Raw genomic sequence first — 22,267 nt, forward strand, 5'->3', positions numbered from 1 at the left:
CAGGGGCACAATGACTTCCCTGCTCCTGCTGGCTACACTATTCCTAATGCAGGCCAGGATACCATTGGCCCTCTTGGCCACCTGGGCACACTGCTGGCTCATATTCAGGCGGCTGTCTATCAGCACCCCCAGGTCCCTCTCTGGCAGCTCTCCAGCCACTCTGACCCCAGCCTGTAGCTCTGCATGGGGTTGTTGTGGCCAAAGTGCAGCACTTGGCACTTGGACTTGTTAAATGCCATCCCATTGGATTCTGCCCATCTGTCCAGCCTGTCAAGGTCCCTCTGCAGAGCCTTTCTACCCTCTTAACTGACTAACATCTTCCCCTAACTTGGTGTCATCTGGAAACTTACTGATGACTGACTCAATCCCCTCATCCAGATCATCCATGAAGATGTTAAAGAGCACGGGGCCCAGCACTGATCCCTGGGGGACGCCACTGGTGACTGTCCTCCAGCTGGATGTGGCACCATTCACCACCACTCTCTGGGCTCGGCCCTCCAGCCAGCCCAGCACAGAGTGTTGTGGTCCAATCCACGAGCTGACAGCTTAGCCAGCAGTTTGCTGTGGGGGACAGTGTCAAAGGCCCTGCTGAAGTCCAGGTGGACCACATCCACAGGCCTCCCCACGTCCACCAGACGGGTCACCTGATCATAGAAGGAGATCAGGTTGGAGAGGCAGGACCTGCCCTTCCTAAATCCATGCTGGCTGGACCTGAGCCCTTGGCCATCCTTCAGGTGCGCAGTTATTGCCGCCAGGATAATCTGCTCCATCACTTTCCCTGGCACTGAGGTCAGTGCTGAATTTTCATGTCTACTTGATGGAAGATCCTAAGGAGTTGAGCTGAAAAGGTTAATTGCTCAACAAATGAATATTCAAATACATCAAAAATACACTAATTTTTAATGTACATGATATTCAACCATTAAACTTCTTGGTACACTTGCTTTGGTTCTGAGAATTGTTGGACAAAATCCTTGTCAGCTACTGGTTGTGCAAATTTGCTACACTCAATTTACAAAGACTAAGTGTCTGAATCTGTTTCGTTGCTTGGAATCTGAGACTCCTCGCTGAGGATCAATAAGCTGTGTCTAAAGGATCTGGAAGGCAGGGGATGTTGTCATCTTGTTTTAACATAGCTTTTGTAACAGGTATTTTGTGCTCCTGTTATGTTCCTGCTTGCAGATCATTTTCCATGCATTTGATCACAAAAGCAGAGGGTTTTGTATGCTAAGCATAATTTGTAGCCCCAGATACTTGTAGTTTTCTTTGGTTTTGTTTTCTTTTGGGTGTTTTGGGGTAGATGAATTGTTTTAGGCAGATGTGTGTTCAGATTTCAGAAACTGCCAGTTTTTACTTGCTTGTCTCCCGTGTTGACTATGGGGGGAAAAAATATCAGACCAGGAGTAACATTCAAGTTCCAGATTCAGGTGTGTGAACTTAGGTCAGGCAAATCAGAATCCTTCAGCTTAAGCTGCCACATGTGGCTTCCTGCATAGTAACAGTTGATCAGCTATCAAGGCTCCCTTTGACTGTGCTGGGCAGAACTGTTTTGATTGTAGACAGAGCACAGGCATCTAGATTGCTTATTTAACTGTAGATGTCTGAGCTCCAAGTGCCGTGTCCCATCTGTTTCACTTGGGTTGTGCTGGGAGCTGCTTATGCTTCTTCCCAGAGTATCTGTTATACAAGTACTTCACATTTATGGAGAGCAGCCAGGCAGAGAGGGACCTGGGGGTGCTGGTTGATGGTAGGCTGAACATGAGCCTGCAGTGTGCCCGGGCAGCCAGGAAGGCCAATGGCATCCTGGCCTGTATCAAGAACAGTGTGGTCAGCAGGAGCAGGGAGGTCATTCTGCCCCTGTATACTGCACTGGTTAGGCCACACCTTGAGTGCTGTGTCCAGTTCTGGGCCCCTCAGTTTAGGAAAGATGTTGACTTGCTGGAGCGTGTCCAGAGAAGGGCAACAAAGTTGGTGAGGGGCTTGGAACACAAGCCCTGTGAGGAGAGACGGAGGGAGCTGGGTCTGCTTAGCCTGGAGAAGAGGAGACTCAGGGGTGACCTTCTTGCTCTCTACAACTACCTGAAGGGAGGTTGTAGACAGGCGGAGGTTGTTCTCTTCTCCCAGGCAGCCAGCACCAGAACAAGAGGGGACAGTCTCAGGCTGTGTCAGGGAGGTTCAGGCTGGAGGTCAGGAGGAAGTTTTACACAGAGAGAGTGATTGCCCACTGGAATGGGCTGCCCAGGGAGGTGGTGGAATCACCATCAGTGGAGGTGTTCAGGAGGAGACTTGACAGGGTGCTTGGTTGCATGGGTTAGTTGATTAGGTGGTGTTGGATGATAGGTTTTACTCTGCAGTTGCAAACAGCACTTCTGAGACAATTCGAATAGAAGCAAAACATTGTTGGGGTAAAACCTAAAGGGAAAAGCCTAGCACCAAATTGCATTTGCCATCCGATCTATCTTCTGGAGTCAGTCAAAATGATCCTTAGAATTCTGGCCTACCTCTTTCCTGTGCTGAGATACATGGTGGTCCACACTGCTGCAAAATGCTTGATTTTGAGATTGGACGTGATGATCTTGAAGGTCTCTTCCAACCTGGTCTGGTCTAGTCTAGTCTTTCTAGTCTAGTCTAGTCTTTCTAGTCTAGTCTTTCTAGTCTAGTCTAGTCTTTCTAGTCTAGTCTAGTCTTTCCATTCTATTCTTTCCATTCTATTCTATTCTTGCTGTGGACATGCTCAAAAACTACTTCTGAGGTAGAATCTTCCATAATAAATCTCTAACAAGCCTCAGTATCCTTTGTTATGCAATCTCTTTCCTAAAGGTTTGGGGCAGAAAAAACTGTATGTTGGCCTTGTGTTGAGTTTGCAGTGTGCAGAGATTTGTATTTGACTTTATAGTCAAACTGGAAGCCGCTTAAGACTTGCTAACTGATTGAAACTTGGATGCCTTAAAACTTAACAGACCTGGTATGGTGAAACCTAGGATAAGCATTTCAGTTGCATGTTTCATCAGACTGGATGTTAGGAGGAAATTCTACACACAGAGAGCGATATGCCCATTGGAATAGGCTGCCTGGATGACAGGTTGGACGCCATGATCTTGGAGGTCTCTTCCAACCTGGTTTATTCTGTTCTGTTCTCTCCTCATAGGACTTGTGTTCCAAACCCCTCACCAACTTTGTTGCCCTTCTCTGGACACGCTCCAGCAAGTCAACATCCTTGTGTAGTTGTTCACTGAAGCTGAGTTGCCCTCCTCTAGATTTGTGAAGCCAAACTGGAGGTTGAGGTGTTGATAGAATTCTGGCTGAGTTGTAACTGCCTTGAGATCATGTTCCTCCTTGCCTACTGATACAGTTTGTTCCAGCAAATATCATGATGTTTGTACTGTTACATAGCAGTGATTATTAGGGTGACAGTGTGGTGGGGTCCAAGTGTGCTGTGCTTCTAATCTTGACTTCCTTTGTTAATGCAGAACTGTGGGGAGGTGTTGACAAATCCTAGAATCATAAAACTGTAGAATGGTCTCAGTTGGAAAGGTCATCTGAAGGTCATCTAGTCCACTCCCCCCAAGTGCCATATGCTAGGCTTTAAATAAGGTGTTGTGTTTTGGAAATCACTACTTCAGTTCTTCATCACTGTTACTTAGGCTCACTATCCCTAGGACCAATTGCCTTCCCATTCTCTGCAGTGGCATATCTTCAGAAGGAATATGTGCTTTATGAGAGTTGATAACACAAGTCCCATGATCTTTTATCACAGTATCTCACAGTATCACCAAGGTTGGAAGAGACCTCAAAGATCATCAAGTCCAAGCTGTCACCACAGACCTCGTGACTAGACCATGGCACCAAGTGCTACGTCCAATCCCCTCTTGAACACCTCCAGGGACAGGGACTCCACCACCTCCCTGGGCAGCACATTCCAACAGCTAACAACTCTCTTAGTGAAGAACTTTCTCCTCGCCTCCAGCCTAAACCTCCCCTGGCGCAACTTGAGACTGTGTCCTCTTGTTCTGCTGCTGGTTGCCTGGGAGAAGAGACCAACCCCCTCCTGGCTACAATCCCCCTTCAGGTAGTTGTAGAGAGCAAGAAGGTCACCCCTGAGCCTCCTCTTCTCCAGGCTAAACAATCCCAGCTCCCTCAGCCTCTCCTCATAGGGCTTGTGCTCAAGGCCTCTCTCCAGCCTCGTTGCTCTTCTCTGGACACATTCAAGTGTCTTGATGTCCTTCTTAAACTGAGGGGCCCAGAACTGGACACAAGAAGGAAACTGTGAGCCTAATAGGCAGTAGAGCTGCTTGAGCTTGTTCACATGGCATATCCCTGGCTCCTAAGCTATTGTAATGTTTCTAACTGAATATGAAAAAGGAGGTTTCCTCATCCAAAACACTGATCTGGTCCACCCAGGGCACAGCTGACTACTGTAAGCCCTGGATCTGATGCATTACAAAGCAGAGTGCGTGTTATGGGGCAAGTGAGGCTCCAGGAAATTCTCTTGAAGAAGCCAGCAAGATATTTATGCAGCATGCTCTTAGGTAGGAGTGTGTACTTGATCTGACACTACAAAGCCAGAGATTCAGCAAGACAACACAGAAAGCAGAAAAAAGCTGAACTATTGATTACAGGGAGGTACATACTTCAGCGTGCTCTTGCAGTTAGGTTTTATTTCTACTCTCCCAAAGGTGAGTCTTTCTATTATTTCATGCCCAAATCAGCTGTAAGTAGCCAGCCACCACACTTTCAAGATCTCTTTAGGCACTGGAAGTGAGTTTGATTTTTAATTCATGTAAATCTGGAACCAGGGAGGTTTATGACCTTCATATACTGTGTTGGAAGTGAGAATGCCAGGAGCAGAATTTGTAGAACTCCAGCAGATGATACTTGGGGAACTGATTCATAAGCATGTTGTGTCATGCAATTCAGAATGTATCTAAGGGCTCTGACTCACACACACGTTCCCAGTTGTCCAACCCACCCTTGTCCTTCAGTTGTCACTTCTGCTGAGGGAACAGAAGAAAAGGAGGCTCAGGGGTGACCTCATTGCCCTCTACAACTACCTGAAAGGTGGTTGTAGCCGGGAAGGGGTTGGTCTCTTCTCCCAGGCAGTCAGCACCAGAACAAGAGGACACGAGTCTCGAGCTGTGCCACGGGAGGTTTAGACTCGAGGTGAGGAGGAAGTTCTTCACAGAGAGTTGATATCTGTTGGAATGTGCTGCTCAGGGAGGTGGTGGAGCCACCATCCCTGGAGGTGTTTGAAAGGGGATTGGACGTGGCACTCGGTGCCATGGTCTAGTCATGAGGTCTGTGGTGACAGGTTGGACTCGATCACAATATCACAGTGTAACTTAGGTTGGAAAGGACCTCCAGGATCATCGAGTCCAACCTATCAACACAGACCCCATAACTAGACCATGGCACCAAGTGCCACATCCAATCTCCTTTTGAACACCTCTGGGGATGACGACTCCACCACCTCCCTGGGCAGCACATTCCAATGACGAATTACTCGCTCCGTGAAGAACTTCCTCCTCACCTTGAGTCTAAACCTCCCCTGGCGCAGCTCCTCGAGGTCTCTTCCAACCTTAGTGATACTGTGATACTGTAACAGTGCAGTTGTTTGAGTACCAGTTTCTGAATTCCTACAGCTTTAAGTTTGTACTTTTTTTGGGGAGGTCGTTTTCCCAATGTGTTGCTTGACTAAAAGGGCAACAGCTGAAACTGATTCTTGAGTAGCAATCCCTAAAAGAATGGTTGGATTAAACATGCCAAGAAACTGTAGCTGTCCTCATTTGGAAGAGCCACCCCCATGATTTAGAGAATATTTATGTGCTGAGAGAGGTGCTTGTATACAGCAGGGTGAATGGTGAGAGTGTTTTGAGTAGTTGTAGTTATTTCCATTTGAACATTATTTAAAATATACACTGGGAGATGTATTCACTTGATTGTCTTGAGTTTGCCTTAAAATACTCAACTCCTGCATCATCAGTTTATGTGGTGGCAGCTTGCATTTTTCAAGTTTATAGAATAGAATAGACCAGGTTGGAAGAGACCTTCAAGATCATCGCGTCCAACCCATCAACTAATCCAACACCACCTAATCAACTAACCCATGGCACCAAGCACCCCATCAAGTCTCCTCCTGAACACCTCCAATGATGGTGACTCCACCACCTCCCCAAGCAGCCCATTCCAATGGGCAATCACTCTCTCTGTATAGTTCTTCCTAACATCCAACCTAAACCTTCCCTGGTGCAGCCTCAGACTGTGTCCTCATGTTCTGGTACTGGTTACCTGGGAGAAGAGACCAACCTCTGCCTGTCTACAACCTCCCTTCAGGTAGTTGTAGAGAGCAGTAAGGTCACCCCTGAGTCTCCTCTTCTCCAGGCTAAACAACCCCAGCTCCCTCAGCCTCTCCTCATAGGGCTTGTGTTCCAAACCCTTCACCAACTTTGTTGCCCTTCTCTGGACACCTTCCAGCAACTCAACATCCTTCCTAAACTGAGGGGCCCAGAACTGGACACAGGACTCAAGGTGTGGCCTAACCAGTGCAGTGTACAGGGGCAGAATGACTTCCCTGCTCCTGCTGGCCACGCTATTCTTGATGCAGGCCAGGATACCATTGGCCTTCTTGGTCACCTGGGCACACTGCTGGCTCATGTTTAGGTGGCTGTCAATCAGTACCCCCAGGTCCCTCTCTGCCTGGCTGCTCTCCAGCCACTCTGACCGCATCCTGTAGCTCTGCATGGGGTTGCTGTGGCCAAAGTGCAGCACCCAGCACTTGGACTTGTTGAATGCCATCCTGTTGGACTCTGCCCATCTGTCCAGCTGCAGTTTGTTCCCAGGGCTTATGGCCCACAAGAGCTAAAACATTTCCTTCTATCAGCTGAGCATCACTTGAGGTTCTACTCCCTAAATTCAGCCCGTCATTATACAGCAGTGGTTATTGGAGTGACCCTGTGGTGGGGTCTACAACTTGGAAATACTGTCTAATGTCTTTAGAAGTGCATGTCTTCAATCTGTGAGGGTGCACATGGTGGAGTTTTTACTTATGGCTGATACTTCATACTACTTTAGAAGTGAATTTTCATGAGGTTTGGAGCTTTTGGAGTAACCATATACAGCCTCCCTTCAACACCCCGAAATCTTTACACGCATGCTGAAAACCACAGAGCACTTACAAGGAAAATGAACACAATATGATCTGTGTGCATACAAAATACTTTTAAATGGTTGTCTTAATCCTTTTCTTTGGTATAGGAGACTTCTAGCTACTGGACCCTTCTGTTGTGCTGCAAGTGGCTTCACAGCTTGCTTGGTGCTTTAGTTTGTGAACACAGTTGGAAGGGAAGGGTTATCAGCCGAGCAGCCATTCTTTAGTTTTCTCTCCTGCTGAAGCTTTAGTTTCAAAAGTGCTTATTCATTGTAATTGATCTTCTTTCAGTTTCTAAAGAGCAAGCATAATTCACTGCTTAACATCTCAAGATATGTTTGTACTTGAATAAAACTCCCAGTTGGCACAACACATACACTGTTGGGAAGGAGTCATAAAGTTGTTGATGTATTCAAGAGCAACAAACTTGTGTTTAGGAGTGCTGCTGCATTCTTGAGAGTGTTCACACAATTACTGGAGCTGTGGGTCTTGGCAGAGTGTTTCTGCTAGTAACTAGTACAACTAGTAATTTGAAGTACAAGCAATTGCATGGGACATAGGAACTTCCACGTTCTGTAAACTGCTGTCTGGAGGGAATAGAATTAACTGAGCAGCCTTTATTTGTCCCTGCAAGAGAGGGATGTCCCTGCAAGAGAGGGATCTTGAAGTGCTACTCCTGCCTCCCCCAAGAGGGAGGAGTTTAGGAAGGATGTTGACTTGCTGGAATGTGTCCAGAGAAGGGCAATGAAGTTGGTGAGGGGTTTGGAACACAAGCCCTATGAGGAGAGGCTGAGGGAGCTGGGGTTGCTCAGCCTGGAGAAGAGGAGACTCAGGGGTGACCTTATCACTCTCTACAACTCCCTGAAGGGAGGTTGTAGACAGGTGGATGATGGTCTCTTCTCCCAGGCAGCCAGTGCCAGAACAAGAGGACACAGTCTCAGGCTGCGCCAGGGGAGGTTCAGGTTGGATGTTAGGAAGAAGTTCTACAGAGAGAGAGTGATTGCCCATTGAAATGGGCTGCCTGGGGAGGTGGTGGAGTCACCATCATTGGAGGTGTTCAGGAGGGGACTTGATAGGGTGCTTGGTGCCATGGGTTAGTTGATTAGGTGGGTTGGATTGGTTGATGGGTTGGACGCGATGATCTTGAAGGTCTCTTCCAACCTGGTTTGGTTTATTTATTGTTTATTGTTTAAGAAATGTCCTTGTTGTACTTGAGCAATATTCAGAAGTCCTCTTTGGTTGCCCATACATGCTGCTGTCTGTATGAATGAGATGATCCAAAGAGCGGAGATCTTCGATTAGTCAACATCAAGGTTTGCGTCGATTGTGTTGCAGGTCCGTTGATTGAGTCCATTGAAGCTCGACCTTAGTGCCTATGTGCCCTTTTTCTGAGTTACTAAAAACATGGAGACTGTGAGGAAATTCTGGATGAGAGAAAAGGTCTGGCTGGAAGAAACATCAGAAACAACAGTCTCACAAAACGGTGTAAGACTGTCTACACAGGAAGGTAGGCTGTCTCCAGTGAAGATCTGTCTTTAACCCTTTCAGGAAAGAAAGAAGTGGAAAGCTGAAGAGATTTAAAGCTAGCAGTTAGATGCTGTCTGTGAAAGCTGAAGAAATTTAAAGCTAGTAGTTAGATGCTGTCTGTGAAATATGGGTGCACTATGTAAGGAAGTGAAAACCATTGGTGGTTCTAGGAACCTCTCAACAGGAGTAACTCTGTAAGATCCTTTTTCATGTTGGCTCTTATAAGTTCAGCTTGTAGAAAGTAGTTCCAGGAGATGAAATCAAGTAAGTAGACTTGCCAAGGATCTGGTACATTCATAGAGAAAGAGATCATTTCTGCTATATCACTGCACCTGAAGAAAGAGAAAAGGAAATTTTAAGTGGAGGAAGGAGGAGAAAGAAAACCTTCATTCTAGGTATCACAGTATAACTTAGGTTGGAAAGGACCTCAAGGATCACCATATCCAACCTATCAACACAGACCCCATGACTAGACCATGGCACCAAGTGCCACGTCCAATCTCCTCTTGAACGCCTCCAGGGATGGCGACTCCACCACCTCCCTGGGCAGCACATTCCAATGACAAATGACTCGCTCGGTGAAGAACTTTCTCCTCACCTCGAGTCTAAACCTCCCCTGGCGCAGCTTGAGACTGTGTCCTCTTGTTCTGGTGCTGGTTGCCTGGGAGAAGAGACCAACCCCTTCCTGGCCACAACCACTCTTCAGGTAGTTGTAGAGGGTAATGAGGTCACCCCTGAGCCTCCTCTTCTCCTGGCTAAACAATCCCAGCTCCCTCAGCCTCTCCTCACAGGGCTGTGCTCAAGGCCTCTCCCCAGCCTTGTTGCCCTTTTCTGGACACGTTCAAGTGTCTCAATGTCCTTCTTAAACTGAGGGGCCCAGAACTGGACACAGTACTCATGGTGCGGCCTGAGCAATGCAGGGTCCAGGGGCACAATGACCTCCCTGCTCCTGCTGGCCACACTATTCCTAATGCAGGCCAGGATGCCATTGGCCCTCTTGGCCACCTGGGCATACTGCCGGCTCATATTCAGGTGGCTGTCGATCAGCACTGCCAGGATAGGATGCTTCTGCACTGTAATGAGAATGGTTAGTGTTGATGGCTGACAGTTTGAGTCCCTGAGATAACATGTAGGCCAAGAGCTGACAGAGGTATAGCACATGACTTAAATCTCCTTTATCAAGAAGGCTTTTTTTTAGCCTAAGTGGTCTACATTGGGAGTACCTGCTCCAAATACCCATCTGAATTGCTCTCAGTATTCCCTACTCATAGCTGCTCCTGCTGATGCTCTGCTCATATTAAATCATAGTATCAGTCAGGAGTCAGGGTTTCAGGTATGTCTGCAGAACGATTCTGTGATCTCAGTTGATATGGAATGCCCAGCATGTTAGAAAATCTTGTTCTGGATGGTGTGAAAATAGCAGGAAAATCTGTTCTGTGGCTGTCAGTACATCTGTAAAACACTGCATTTGTTTCCTGTTTCATTCACTCTGTATGTTAAGGAAGTGTGTTCAAGCTCTTCAGGATGAAGTGTATATTGTTATGGTGGTGTTGTGTATAGTGCTACATTGGTGAGGGGTTTGGAACACAAGCGCTGTGAGGAGAGACTGAGGGAGCTGGGTTTGCTTAGCCTGGGGAAGAGGAGACTCAGGGGTGACCTTATTACTCTCTACAACTACCTGAAAGGTGGTTGTAGCCAGGTAGGGGTTGGTCTCTTCTCCCAGGCAACCAGCACCAGAACAAGAGGACACAGTCTCAAGCTGCACCAGGGCAGATTTAGACTGATGTGAGGAGGAAGTTCTTCATCGGAATGTGCTGCCCAGGGAGGTGGTGGAGTCACCCTCCCTGGAGGTGTTCAAGAGGGGATTGGACGTGGCACTTAGTGCCATGGTCTAGTCATGAGGTCTGTGTTGATAAGTTGGACTCGATGATCCTTGAGGTTTCTTCCAACCTTTGTGATATTGTGATTTGAAACACTTAATTTGTGGCTGACTCTTGTATTTGGAGTAATCCTACTCAAGCTCATTTGGCTTAACATGAGACTGATCTTGTAATACATACATAGTTCTAAAGGAGCTTGTGCAGTTGTACTTGGTGTGTAAGGATACACCTACTAGACCTTTCCAAAGCAGTAGTAAACTCTTTAAAGGAGGCTGTTGTTCTTGTGAGTGATTTGCCATTCTGCTTGAGTAGTCTGCTCTTGGCAAAGCTGAAACATGGAATTGCTTTTGCTTACCTGAGAGTCTTTTTCTGTAAGAACAGCTTGGAAATGCAAAGCTTGGTAAATGTGTGAGGCAAGAACTGGGTGATGCAGTCACATGTGACTAGAAGTGTTGCATGGTTCAGGTGAAGTTGCAAAATGATTGCAATGTTTATCAAAATGCTCCTTGAACTATAAAATTTTCAATTAATTATGCTTGACAGTGGTGAAGCCCTGGAATGGGTTGTCCAGGGAGGTGCCTGGGGCCCTGTCCCTGGAGGTGTTTAAGCCCAGGCTGGATGAGGCTCTGTCCAGCCTGATCTAGTGTGGGTTGTCCCTGCCCATGGCAGGGGGGTTGGAATTAGATGATCCTTGTGGTCCCTTCCAACCCTGACTGATACTATGATACTATGAATATGGCATGCCCTAAAAAAGAGAGAGTTTTGTCAGCAGAACATTTGTACAAAATACTGTGCTACAAGTTGCTGTTTGGATGACAAAAGGTAAACTCCTTTTGACAAATGGAGGAGGTTTTTTTTCCTTAGTATTTTTAGTAGCCTGTGTATTCACTGGTATAGATGCTAGGATAAAGTATTGCTTGTTTTCCGGTTCTGGGCCCCTCAGTTTGAGAAGGACATTGAGACACCTGAATGTGTCCAGAGAAGGGCAACAAAGCTGGGGAGAGGCCTCAAGCACAAGCCCTATGAGGAGAGGCTGAGGGAGCTGGGATTGTTTAGCCTGGAGAAGAGGAGGCTCAGGGGAGACCTTCTTGCTGTCTAGAACTACCTGAAGGGAGGTTGTAGCCAGGTGGGGGTTGGTCTCTTTTCCCAGAACAAGAGGACACAGTCTCAAGCTGCACCGGGGGAAGGTTAGGCTCGAGGTGAGGAAAAGGTTATTCACTGAGGGAGTTGTTAGCTATTGGAATGTGCTGCCCAGGGAGGTGGTGGAGTCACCATCCCTGGAAGTGTTCAAGAGGGGATTGGACGTGGCACTTGGTGCCATGGTTTAGTCATGAGTCTATGGTGATGGGCTGGACTTGATGATCTTTGAGGTCTCTTCCAACCTTGGTGATTCTGTGTTTTCAGGAGTGTCTGTTATCAGTGCTAGCAGCAGTGGGGACAGGAACAGCAAGCTTCACTTACACAGCCAGTTAGCATGATCTTGAGATTGTAAATCAGTAGGATTTGATGGTGTATCTGTAGTCAAGTGTTTGCAGATTACACACAAGTTACATTGTTCTGGAAGACATGGTTTGCTTTCAGTGATTCTCAGTTTTGTGTTTGGTTTTGGATATGGTACTGCAGAATGCTTTGTGGCTAGTCAGTTCTTAAAAGCTGGTAGTTTTAGGTGGGATTCCTGGGACTCACCTGCTTCACCACCACACAATGACAAATGCTCAAGTGGAGTCACTATCCCTGGAGGTGTTCAAGAGGGGATTGGACGTGGCACTTGGTGCCATGGTTCAGTAGCCATGAGGTGTTGGGTGACAGGGTGGACTCAATGATCTTTGAGGTCTCTTCCAACCTTATTGATTCTATGATTCTAGGGCCTAACCATGATGCTACAGGACCATGAAAGGGGGTGCAAGATTCTGTACAGCTTCTTGTCTAATTAAATCAAAGAACAGAGCTAAATGAAATCTCACTGATCTTTACTTGTGGCAGCTGCCTCTAATTTAGGCCCATTTAAAATGATTCTGAATGTTCCTTTAGATGTGTGTTTTCCTGCAAGCAACAGATTTTTGTCTTGCCTTGTGGATGCATGAATGTATGCACACATTGAACTTTCCTTAGGGAAGCAAGAGGGAGTATTGATGGCTGAGTTGAATAAATGTAGGAGCAGAGATGCACCTACATCTGAGTGCTGTTAAGTTTCAAAGCAACACTTCAATTGGGTGCTGTGCAAAACAGTAAAGCTTTTTACAGAAACAAACCTGGTGTCTGGGTGTGTCAGAGATAGACCTGTGCTCAGTAGAAGGCTGCTTGTCATGTGTTCCTCTTACTACTTTAATGGCATAAGATGATTGCTGTGCCCCAAGGATCAGTGCTGGGCCCCATGCTCTTTAACATCTTTATTGATGATCTGGATGAGGGCATTGAGTCCATCATCAGTAAATTTGCTGACGACACCAAGCTGGGGGCAGGAGTTGATCTGCTGGAGGGTAGAGAGGCTCTGCAGAGGGACCTGGACAGGCTGGACAGATGGGCAGAGTTCAAGGGCATGAGATTGAACACATCCAAGTGCCGGGTTCTGCACATTGGCCACAGCAACCCCATGCAGTGCTACAGGCTGGGGTCAGAGTGGCTGGAGAGCAGCCAGGTAGAGAGGGACCTGGGGGTACTGGTTGATGGTAGGCTGAACATGAGCCTGCAGTGTGCCCAGGCAGCCAAGAGGGCCAATGGCATCCTGGCCTGCATCAGGAAGAGCGTGGCCAGCAGGAGCAGGGAGGTCATTCTGCCCCTCTACACAGCACTTGTTAGGCCACACCTTGAGTCCTGTGTCCAGTTCTGGGCCCTTCAGTTTAGGAAAGATGTTGAGTTGCTGGAGCATGTCCAGAGAAGGGCAACAAAGCTGGGGAGAGGCCTTGAGCACAGTCCTATGAGGAGAGGCTGAAGGAGCTGGGGTTGCTTATCCTGGAGAAGAGGAGGCTCAGGGGACACCTCACTGTCTACAACTACCTTAAGGGAGGTTGTAGACAGGCAGAGGTTGGTCTCTTCTCCCAGGCAACTAGCACCAGAACAAGAGTACACAGTCTCAAGCTGTGCCAGGGGAGGTTTAGGCTGGAGGTTAGGAAGAAGCTCTTCATAGAGTGATTTGCCATTGGAATGTGCTGCCTGGGGAGGTGATGGAGTCACCATCCCTAGAGGTATTTAGGACAGGACTGGATGGGGTGCTTGGTGCCATGGTTTAGTTGATTAGATGGTGTTGGGTGATAGGTTGGACTTGATCTCAAAGGTCTTTTCCAACCTGGTTAATTCTGTTGTATAAAATGTTTCTGTCATTGAAATAACTGAATAATTTACAAAACATTCAGGCCTGGGAAAAAGACAATCCCACCCACACAAACTCCCAATCAGCATGCAAGTATTTAGCTTGTGGTATGTATGATTATTAGGTATTCCATAGGGAAACAAAGTGGGCTTTTTAAAGTGGCAGTCTTCTGCTCTGTCTTAATTCCTGGAAGTGAGCCATTTGATGAATGATGATGGGCCATTAGTGACTTAAGTGTCACTGCATGTAGTTGTGCCAAGCAACATCTAATTTCCTTCTTGTCTACTGTCTCTTTATTCCTCCCCACTGCTCTCTATCTCTGTCACTGCTGAAGTTATTCAAGGCAAGATAGTGTAACCCCTGCCTGTGTTTAGTAGTGTAGATAGGAATTCTGTAACAGTTAAATCTTTGTAAAAGCACAGAGAGGAGCCCATCTTTGTGAAGTATTTTGGCCATTCACCTATGATTCTTCTGTGGTAACATGAATGTTCTTAACTTGAAGTAACCATCAAATCTCTATCTATTGGTCAGTAGCCTGGAGAAGAGACCAACCCCCACTTGGCTACAACCTCCCTTCAGGGGGCTGTTATCTCAGTCCAGAGAGGGAAAGAGACTCACTTCTTCTGAATATTCCCTTGAAATTAGATGCACAAACAAGGCCAAAATATCAACAGCTAGACTATTTATTACATAAATAAAGTGGATGGGTCAGAAGGGGAGAGAGAGAATAGAGAGAGAAGAGGAATTATATTACCACACCCCTCATCCCCCCAGGACAGTTTGAGTCTGTGGAGGGAAGGTGCTGCAGGAGATGTTGGGTCTGTAAAGAAAGGGTGCTGAGGCTTTGGCTGGAAAAGAGAGGTGGTCCTCTGGGCAGCCTCTTCAGCTCCATGAGTTGCAGCAGGTGGAACTTAGGACACGGAGAGAGGGTTCAGTCGTCTTCTTCCAGGCTTCACGGCCTCTTTTCTCCGGAGCAGCATTGTCCCGGGCTTTTCCTTCTCTCCTGCTTTCCTTCTCAACGGCATTGTCCTTCTCCTGTGTTTTCCCTCATCTCCATTTTTCTTCTGCCAAGCCAGTAGTTGCTCAAGTCTTTTATACAGGTTTTTAGTCCTTAGCTATGTGTCCAGTTCTGGGCCCCTCAGTTTAGGAAGGATGTTGACTTGCTGGAGCGTGTCCAGAGAAGGGCAACAAAGTTGGGGAGGGGCTTGGAACACAAGCCCTATGAGGAGAGGCTGAGGGAGCTGGGTTGTTTAGCCTGGAGAAGAGGAGACTCAGGGGCGACCTTCTTGCTGTCTACAACTACCTGAAGGGAGGTTGTAAACAAGCAGAGGTTGGTCTCTTCTCCCAGGCAGCCAGCACCAGAACAAGAGGACACAGTCTCAGGCTGCGCCAGGGGAGGTTCAGGCTGGAGGTTAGGAGGAAGTTTTACACAGAGAGAGTGATTGCCCATTGGAATGGGCTGCCCAGGGAGGTGGTGGAGTCACTGTCCCTGGAGGTGTTCAAGAGGAGATTGGACGTGGCACTTGGTGCCATGGTCTAGTCATGAGGTCTGTGTTGATAGGTTGGACTTGGTGATCCTCGAGGTCTCTTCCAACCTTAGTTATACTGTGATACTCTGGTACTGTGTTGTTAAAAGCAGCAAGATGGTGACGCTTACTCTCTTGCACACACACACTGCAAGCCTGCTGCCTGAACAAGGTAATTACTCCAGCATTTAAACTCATTTTAGACAGTCTGAGATTCTTGAAAGTTCTTAATCCTGAAATTCTGGATCTGTTGACAGTTTCTTGTAGTAATTAGATGTCTGAGGCCAGAGGACAGCTACCTTTGTTTGCAGTTGTCTGTTTGGGTGTAACTTCTTTACATTCCTTTATCACTTTGTAGTTATTTGAAGTCTACTAATGTTTGATTTGATGAGATTTTGCTGCCAGAAGCCACTTGTTATGAGATTTGCTCAGAGCTTTCCAGAATGGGTTTACATGTTTTGCTACACTTCTGAGACATTTACCCTGACTCTGTATGACTTGGATGTGTCACCTCCTCTGCTGTCTTTGAAGGAAAACGTTTGGTTTTTTTGCCTTTTGTGATGAATTAGGTTATAAAACATAGTATCCTTCAAGTTGTATACTTGAATAGAATAGAATAAACCAGGTTGGAAGAGACCTTCAAGATCATCACATCTAACCTATTATCCAACCCACCTAATCAACCAAACCATGGCACCAAGCACCCTATCAAGTCTCCTCCTAAACACCTCCAATGATGGTGATGCCACCACCTCCCTGGGCAGCCCATTCCAATGGGCAATCACTCTCTCTGTGTAGAATTTCTTCCTAACCTCCAGCCTAAACCTCCCCTAGCACATCTTGAGACTGTGTCCTCTTGTTCTAGTGCTGGTTGCCTGGGAGAAGAGACCAACCCCCACCTGGCTACAACCTCCCTTCAGGTAGTTGTAGAGAGCAAGAAGGTCTCCCCTGAGCCTCCTCTTCTCCAGGCTAAGCAACCCCAGCTCCCTCAGCCTCTCCTCATAGGGCTTGTGTTCCTAGCCCCTCACCAACTTTGTTGCCCTTCTCTGGACATGCTCCAGCAAGTCAACATCCTTCCTAAACTGAAGGGCCCAGAACTGGACACAGGACTCGAGGTGTGGCCTAACCAGTGCAGTGTACAGGGGCAGAATGACCTCCCTGCTGCTGCTGGCCACACTGTTCTTGATGCAGGCCAGGATGCCATTGGCCCTCTTGGTCTCCTGGGCTTCTGGAAGGTTTATTCCCTTCTCTCTCACAGCATATCTTTAAGTGGGTTTATGCTTCATCATGTTCTGCTTTTTAAAATGTAGTGCTCTCTGCATTATTTTGCCTTTGTTTTACTTTTGCAACCAACTTTAATGTGGGGTCATCTTCTCCCTAATGAGGTTTTTACCATCTACAGGTTTTATGTAATTGGTGAATGTTGCTTAGGTGTTTTTGAAGTCTCTTCAGTGTGATCCTATTTATCTATTCACAATTGGTCTTCTTTCTTTAAGACACTAGTGATTGCTGGATGTAGCAGGCATGTTTAGAGTTATAAAACCAGGGTGAGCATCTTATAAAATGCTTAGAAATAATATGTGGCACTTGTAAGCCATGGGCCTGATGTTGGAATCATTTCTTGTCATGAAACTCACAGATCCTAACCTGTGTACGTATTCTAAATGTCAGACTCCTATAATGTGAGTTCAAAACAATATGGGTGAAGTTGGGGTCATGTTTACATGGTTTGATTTCAGAAAGCCTTAGCTTAAAACAGTCAATTTACATGTATTTATGTAAAAAGATGCAGGCCATGTCCATAGAATCAGTCAGGTTTGGAAGGGACCACAGGGATCATCTAGTTCCAACCCTCCTGCCATGGCCAGGGACACCCCACACTACATCAGGCTGGCCAGAGCCTTGTTCAGCCTGGTCTTAAACACCTCCAGGGACGGGGCCTCAACCACCTCCCTGGACAACCCATTCCAGGGCTTCACCACTCTCATGGGGAAGAACTTCCTCCTCACCTCCAGCCTGAATCTCCTCACCTCCAGGCTCATTCCATTCCCCCTAGTCCTATCACTACCTGAGATCCTGAGAAGTCCTTCCCCAGCCTTCCTGTAGGCCCCCTTCAGATACTGGAAGGCCACAATGAGGTCACTTTGGAGCCTTCTCTTCTGCAGACTGAACAGCCCCAACTCCTTCAGTCTGTCCTCATAGGAGAGGTGCTCCAGCTCTCTGCTCATCCTCCTGGCCCTTCTCTGGACACCTTCCAGCACCTCCACATCCCTCTTGGAATAGGGGCTCCAGAACTGGAGGTGGTACTCCACGTGGGGTCTCCCCAGCCTTCTGGTAGGCCCCCTGGAGATACCTGGAGGCAATAATATCATTTTAACAAGAGGAATAAATATATCTTTACATACTGGCCTGCTAGAAAACCACTGATGTCTTTTCCCCAATCTTTTCCAAAGCACCTTTCTTCAGCTGGCTCAGTTTGGACCCTAAAAACCTAAACAGCATTAGGAAAAAGAAATTGCCAAATACAGCATAAAGGATACTTGTCAAATGTACTTGATTGTGTTCTGCTGTAAACTGCACAGATTACACCTGTTTCCCTGCTGTAACCTGTGAAAGGTGAAGCAAACTGCATGAGGATACATGCAGGGGTTTTACCCAATTAAGTGATTGTTTTAGTGTAGTTTGTCTAACTTTGCCAATGTGGGTTTTTTTTCAGTGCATTAATTTATGGCAACATGGTAGTAAAGCATAACTTAAGTTGATTCCCTCCCCCCCCCCCCCCCCCCCCCCCTTTTTTGTAATATACAGGTTTCTACCATCCAAGAACTTGTTACTGGCTATGAAACCTCTTTGAAAACTTGTGACCTTTTTAGTACATCTGGTGAGTTTCTTTGGTCTTATTACATTGTCATTAGAATAGAATAGAATAAACCAGGTTGGAAGAGACCTTCAAGATCATCGTGTCCAACCTATCATCCAACACCACCTAATCTACTAAACCATGGCACCAAGCACCCTATCAAAGTCTCCTCCTGAACACCTCCATTGATGGTGACTCCACCACCTCCCTGGGCAGCCCATTCCAATAGGCAATCACTCTCTCTGTAGAACTTCTTCCTAACATCCAACCTAAACCTCCCCTGGCACAGCCTGAGACTGTGTCCTCTTGTTCTGGTGCTGGTTGCCTGGGAGAAGAGACCAACATCCACGTGTCTACAACCCCCCTTAAGGTAGTTGTAGAGAGCAATAAGGTCACCCCTGAGTCTCCTCCTCTCCAGGCTAAGCAACCCCACCTCCCTCAGCCTCTCCTCATAGGGCTTGTGCTCCAAACCCCTCCCCAGCTTTGTTGCCCTTCTCTGGACGCGCTCCAGCAAGTCAACCTCCTTCCTAAACTGAGGGGCCCAGAACTGGACACAGTACTCAAGGTGTGGCCTAACCAGTGCAGTGTACAGGGTGAGAATGACCTCCCTGCTGCTGCTGGCCACACTGTTCCTCATGCAGGCCAGGATGCCATTGGCCCTCTTGGCTGCCTGGGCACACTGCAGCCAAGTATTCTATTAGTAGCACTGTTAATGGCCATTATCAAGAACTGTTGAAGTGCTGATACTTTTTTGCAAGAAAGTGATTGCCATGCCTTCTAGTAAATGAATGCATTACAGGAAATGTTTGCTGAATTTGCCAAGCTTGTCCTGTTTGTTTGTTTTCCAACTGCAGCCTTCAGCCTCACTGGTTGCTGTAACATTCTCCATTCTTGTTGCAGAAAATGGAGAGAAGGAGCCCCCAACGACTCTGCTTTGGGTTCAGTATTTCCTGGCACAGCACTTTGACAAACTTGGCCAGTGTTCTTTGGCCTTGGATTACATTAATGCTGCAATTGCAAGCACTCCAACCTTAATAGAACTCTTCTATTTAAAAGCAAAAATTTACAAGGTAAGAAATCATTGTAGACATGCACTTACTTCAATTCAAAAGCCCAAAACACAACCCATCCAACTGCTGGTGCAAGTTTGTGGGTAGGATTTCAGTCAGCAGTGGTTGCAGGCATAGGTTTGCATGCAGGTTTCTATGTGGGCACAGCTCTATCAGGCAGAAAATGAAAAGCCTTTTGTTTAGGTTTTGTGAGGCAAGTCACAATGGAGTAAATTGTCATTCTGAAAAAATCTGTGGGCAGGAGGGGAGCAAGCAAATAATACTGCCCTTTGTTATTTCTGAGGTAGAAATACCAGTAACTATATATAGATTTCAGGGGTTTCACTAGCAGGCTTTACACTGCAAGTTAACTGTTTCATTTCTGCCTGACAGCACGTAGGTAACCTCAAGGAAGCTGCCAAATGGATGGATGAAGCACAGTCTCTGGATACTGCAGACAGATTTATCAATTCTAAGTGTGCTAAATATATGCTGCGAGCAAACATGGTGAAGGATGCTGAGGAGATGTGCTCTAAATTCACAAGAGTAAGTATATTGCTTCCAGGAATAGAAGAAACCAGGTTGGAAGACACCTTCAAGATCATTGCATCCAGCCCATCATCCAACACCACCTAATCAACTAAACCATGGCACCAAGCACCCTATCAAGTCTCCTCCTAAACACCCCCAATGATGCTGACTCCACCACCTCCCTGAGCAGCACATTCCAATGGCCAATCACTCTCTCTGTATAGAACTTCTTCCTAACGTCCAGTTGAAGAGAGCTTTTGTTTCCCTCTGCCAGTTGGTAACTTCCAACCAGACTTTTCAAAGTATCTTTTATTAGTGTCCCTTTGTAAGATACTTTTTGTAGAGGTAAATAACTATATAGACTCATAGAATGGTTTTGGTGAATTTTTAGACTAATGGATGCAACTTACTTGATGGGGGGGAAAAAAAACCACAAATTATTTGCTACACTCTTAAATTTTGCCTAAGTGTTGGCTTTTGCCTCCAAGTTGTTAAAGTAAAAACATGTGGACTAGCCTGAGTTAATCTTGTTCAGATAATCATAGAATCAATGAGGTTGGAAAAGACCTCAAAGATCATCAAGTCCAACCTATCCTTGGAGACCTGACAGGGTGCTTGGTGCCATGGTTTAGTTGATTAGGTGGTGTTGGATGATAGGTTGGACACGATGATCTCAAAGGTCGCTTCCAACCTGGTCTGGTCTAGTCTGTTCCATTCTCCATTCCATTCCATTCTGTCACCCAACACCTTATGACTACTAAACCATGGCACCAGGTGCCACATCCAGTCCCCTCTTGAACATCTCTGAGGACGGTGACTCCACCACCTCCCTGAGCAGCACATTCCAACAGCTAACAACTCACTCAGTGAAGAACTTTCTCCTCACCTCAAGCCTAAACTTCCCCTGGCACAGCTTGAGACTGTGTCCTCTTGTTCTGGTGCTGGTTGCCTGGGAGAAGAGACCAACCCCCTCCTGGCTACAGCCTCCCTTCAGGTAGTTGTAGAGAGCAATAAGGTCTCCTCTGAGCCTCCTCTTCTCCAGGTCAAACAATCCCAGCTCCCTCAGCCTCTCCTCGGGCTTGCACTCAAAGCTTCTTCCCAGTCTCATTGCCCTTCTCTGGACACGTTCAAGAGTCTCAATGTCCTTCTTAAATTATGTTTATAGATTTTAAAAACAATTTAAATCTATGCCTTTTTCTTGGGGAGCATAAGATACCAAGTATTATTTTCAGTCATTGAATGGTTACACCTATATTTCTGTTGTAAATCCAAGGAGTTGGAGAATTTACTGCTCCCCACTACATACCTGAACCTAGCCATAGTTGAAAGGAGCAGCTGGTAAATAATGATGGCAAAAAGTGATAATGATGCTTCTTTCAGGAAGGGACTTCTGCTATGGAAAACCTCAATGAGATGCAGTGTATGTGGTTCCAGACTGAGTGTGCTGCAGCTTATCAAAGACTGGGGAAGTATGGTGATGCCTTGAAAAAGTGCCATGAAGTGGAAAGGGTGAGTAGGTGCAAACACTGTCAGTGTCTGTCTTGGTATTTCTCATGCACTGGTAAAGGTATTTGCTGATTGTCTCACTCTGGAGATACAGTCCTTTAAATATTCCCCTTTTGTGAGATGAGAGGCATAAACGAGGCCAAAATATCAACAGCTAGACTATTGATTACATAAACAAAGTGGAAATAAGAAGGGGAGAGGGAGAAAATAGAGAGGGAGAAAGAGAAGAGAGAGAAGAGGAAAGGAATTATATTACCGCACCACTCATTCCCCCCAAGACAGTTTGAGTCTGTGGAGGAATGGTGAAACGGTGCTGAGGCTTTTGCTGGAGAAGAGCTGTGGTCCTCTGGGCAGCCTGGGTCTGTAGAGAAAGGGTGCTGAGGCTTTGGCTGGAGAAGAGCTGTGGTCCTCTGGGCAGCCTCTTTTCTCCGGAGCAGCACTGTCCCAGCTTTCCCTTCTCAGCGGCATGGTCCATCTCCTGTGTTTTCCTTCATCTCCGTTTTTCTCCCCAACAAGCCAGTAGTTGCTCAAGTCTTTTATACAGTTTTTAGTCCTTAGGTATGTGTCCAAGTATTGTCCCTCAGGAATTCCAGGGGCTAGGAAATCATCCTTAGGTAAATGTCCAGGTATCGTTCCCCTGGAAATCTTTCTGTGTATTTCTGTGTGTTTAGGCAAGGTTCTGGATGGAGGGGGGGCCTCCGCCTCCTCTGTCTCCATCCAGACAAGCCCCCACACTCCTTACACATCAGGAAACAGGTGGTGAATTCATTGTGTCACCCTTCCCAGGGTACTTGATGGGTGGAGATTATCTTGTCTCATGCATATTCCCAAAGGTGGCCTCGGTCCATTGTTGTGAGGCCAGCTGTGGCCCAGTGAGCAATGTTATCTTTGCACCTTCCAAGAGTCCTTCTAGTGGCTCTGCCCAACACATATC

General features: G+C 46.7%; 1 protein-coding gene across 5 annotated transcripts in view; it reads left to right on the plus strand.

Moving 5' to 3' along the window:
• The window catches only part of NAA16 (N-alpha-acetyltransferase 16, NatA auxiliary subunit), a 109,417-nt gene that overhangs the window by 73,106 nt on the left and 14,044 nt on the right, over positions 1-22,267 (plus strand). For 4 of the 5 annotated variants that reach the window (XM_068166508.1, XM_068166509.1, XM_068166507.1 and 1 more), the window contains 4 exons: positions 18,196-18,268; positions 19,148-19,317; positions 19,690-19,842; positions 21,208-21,336. In XM_068166508.1, coding sequence (XP_068022609.1) covers positions 18,196-18,268; positions 19,148-19,317; positions 19,690-19,842; positions 21,208-21,336 — 525 coding nt within the window. Of the gene's footprint in view, positions 1-8,479; positions 8,652-18,195; positions 18,269-19,147; positions 19,318-19,689; positions 19,843-21,207; positions 21,337-22,267 lie in introns of those variants that run through there. The other variant, XR_010990847.1, reaches the window with a different exon arrangement.

Source organism: Melanerpes formicivorus, unplaced genomic scaffold (genome assembly GCF_026170545.1).
Source record: "Melanerpes formicivorus ecotype bairdi unplaced genomic scaffold, bMelFor1.0.p_v2 SCAF_101, whole genome shotgun sequence".
NCBI classification, from domain to species: Eukaryota; Metazoa; Chordata; class Aves; order Piciformes; family Picidae; genus Melanerpes; species Melanerpes formicivorus.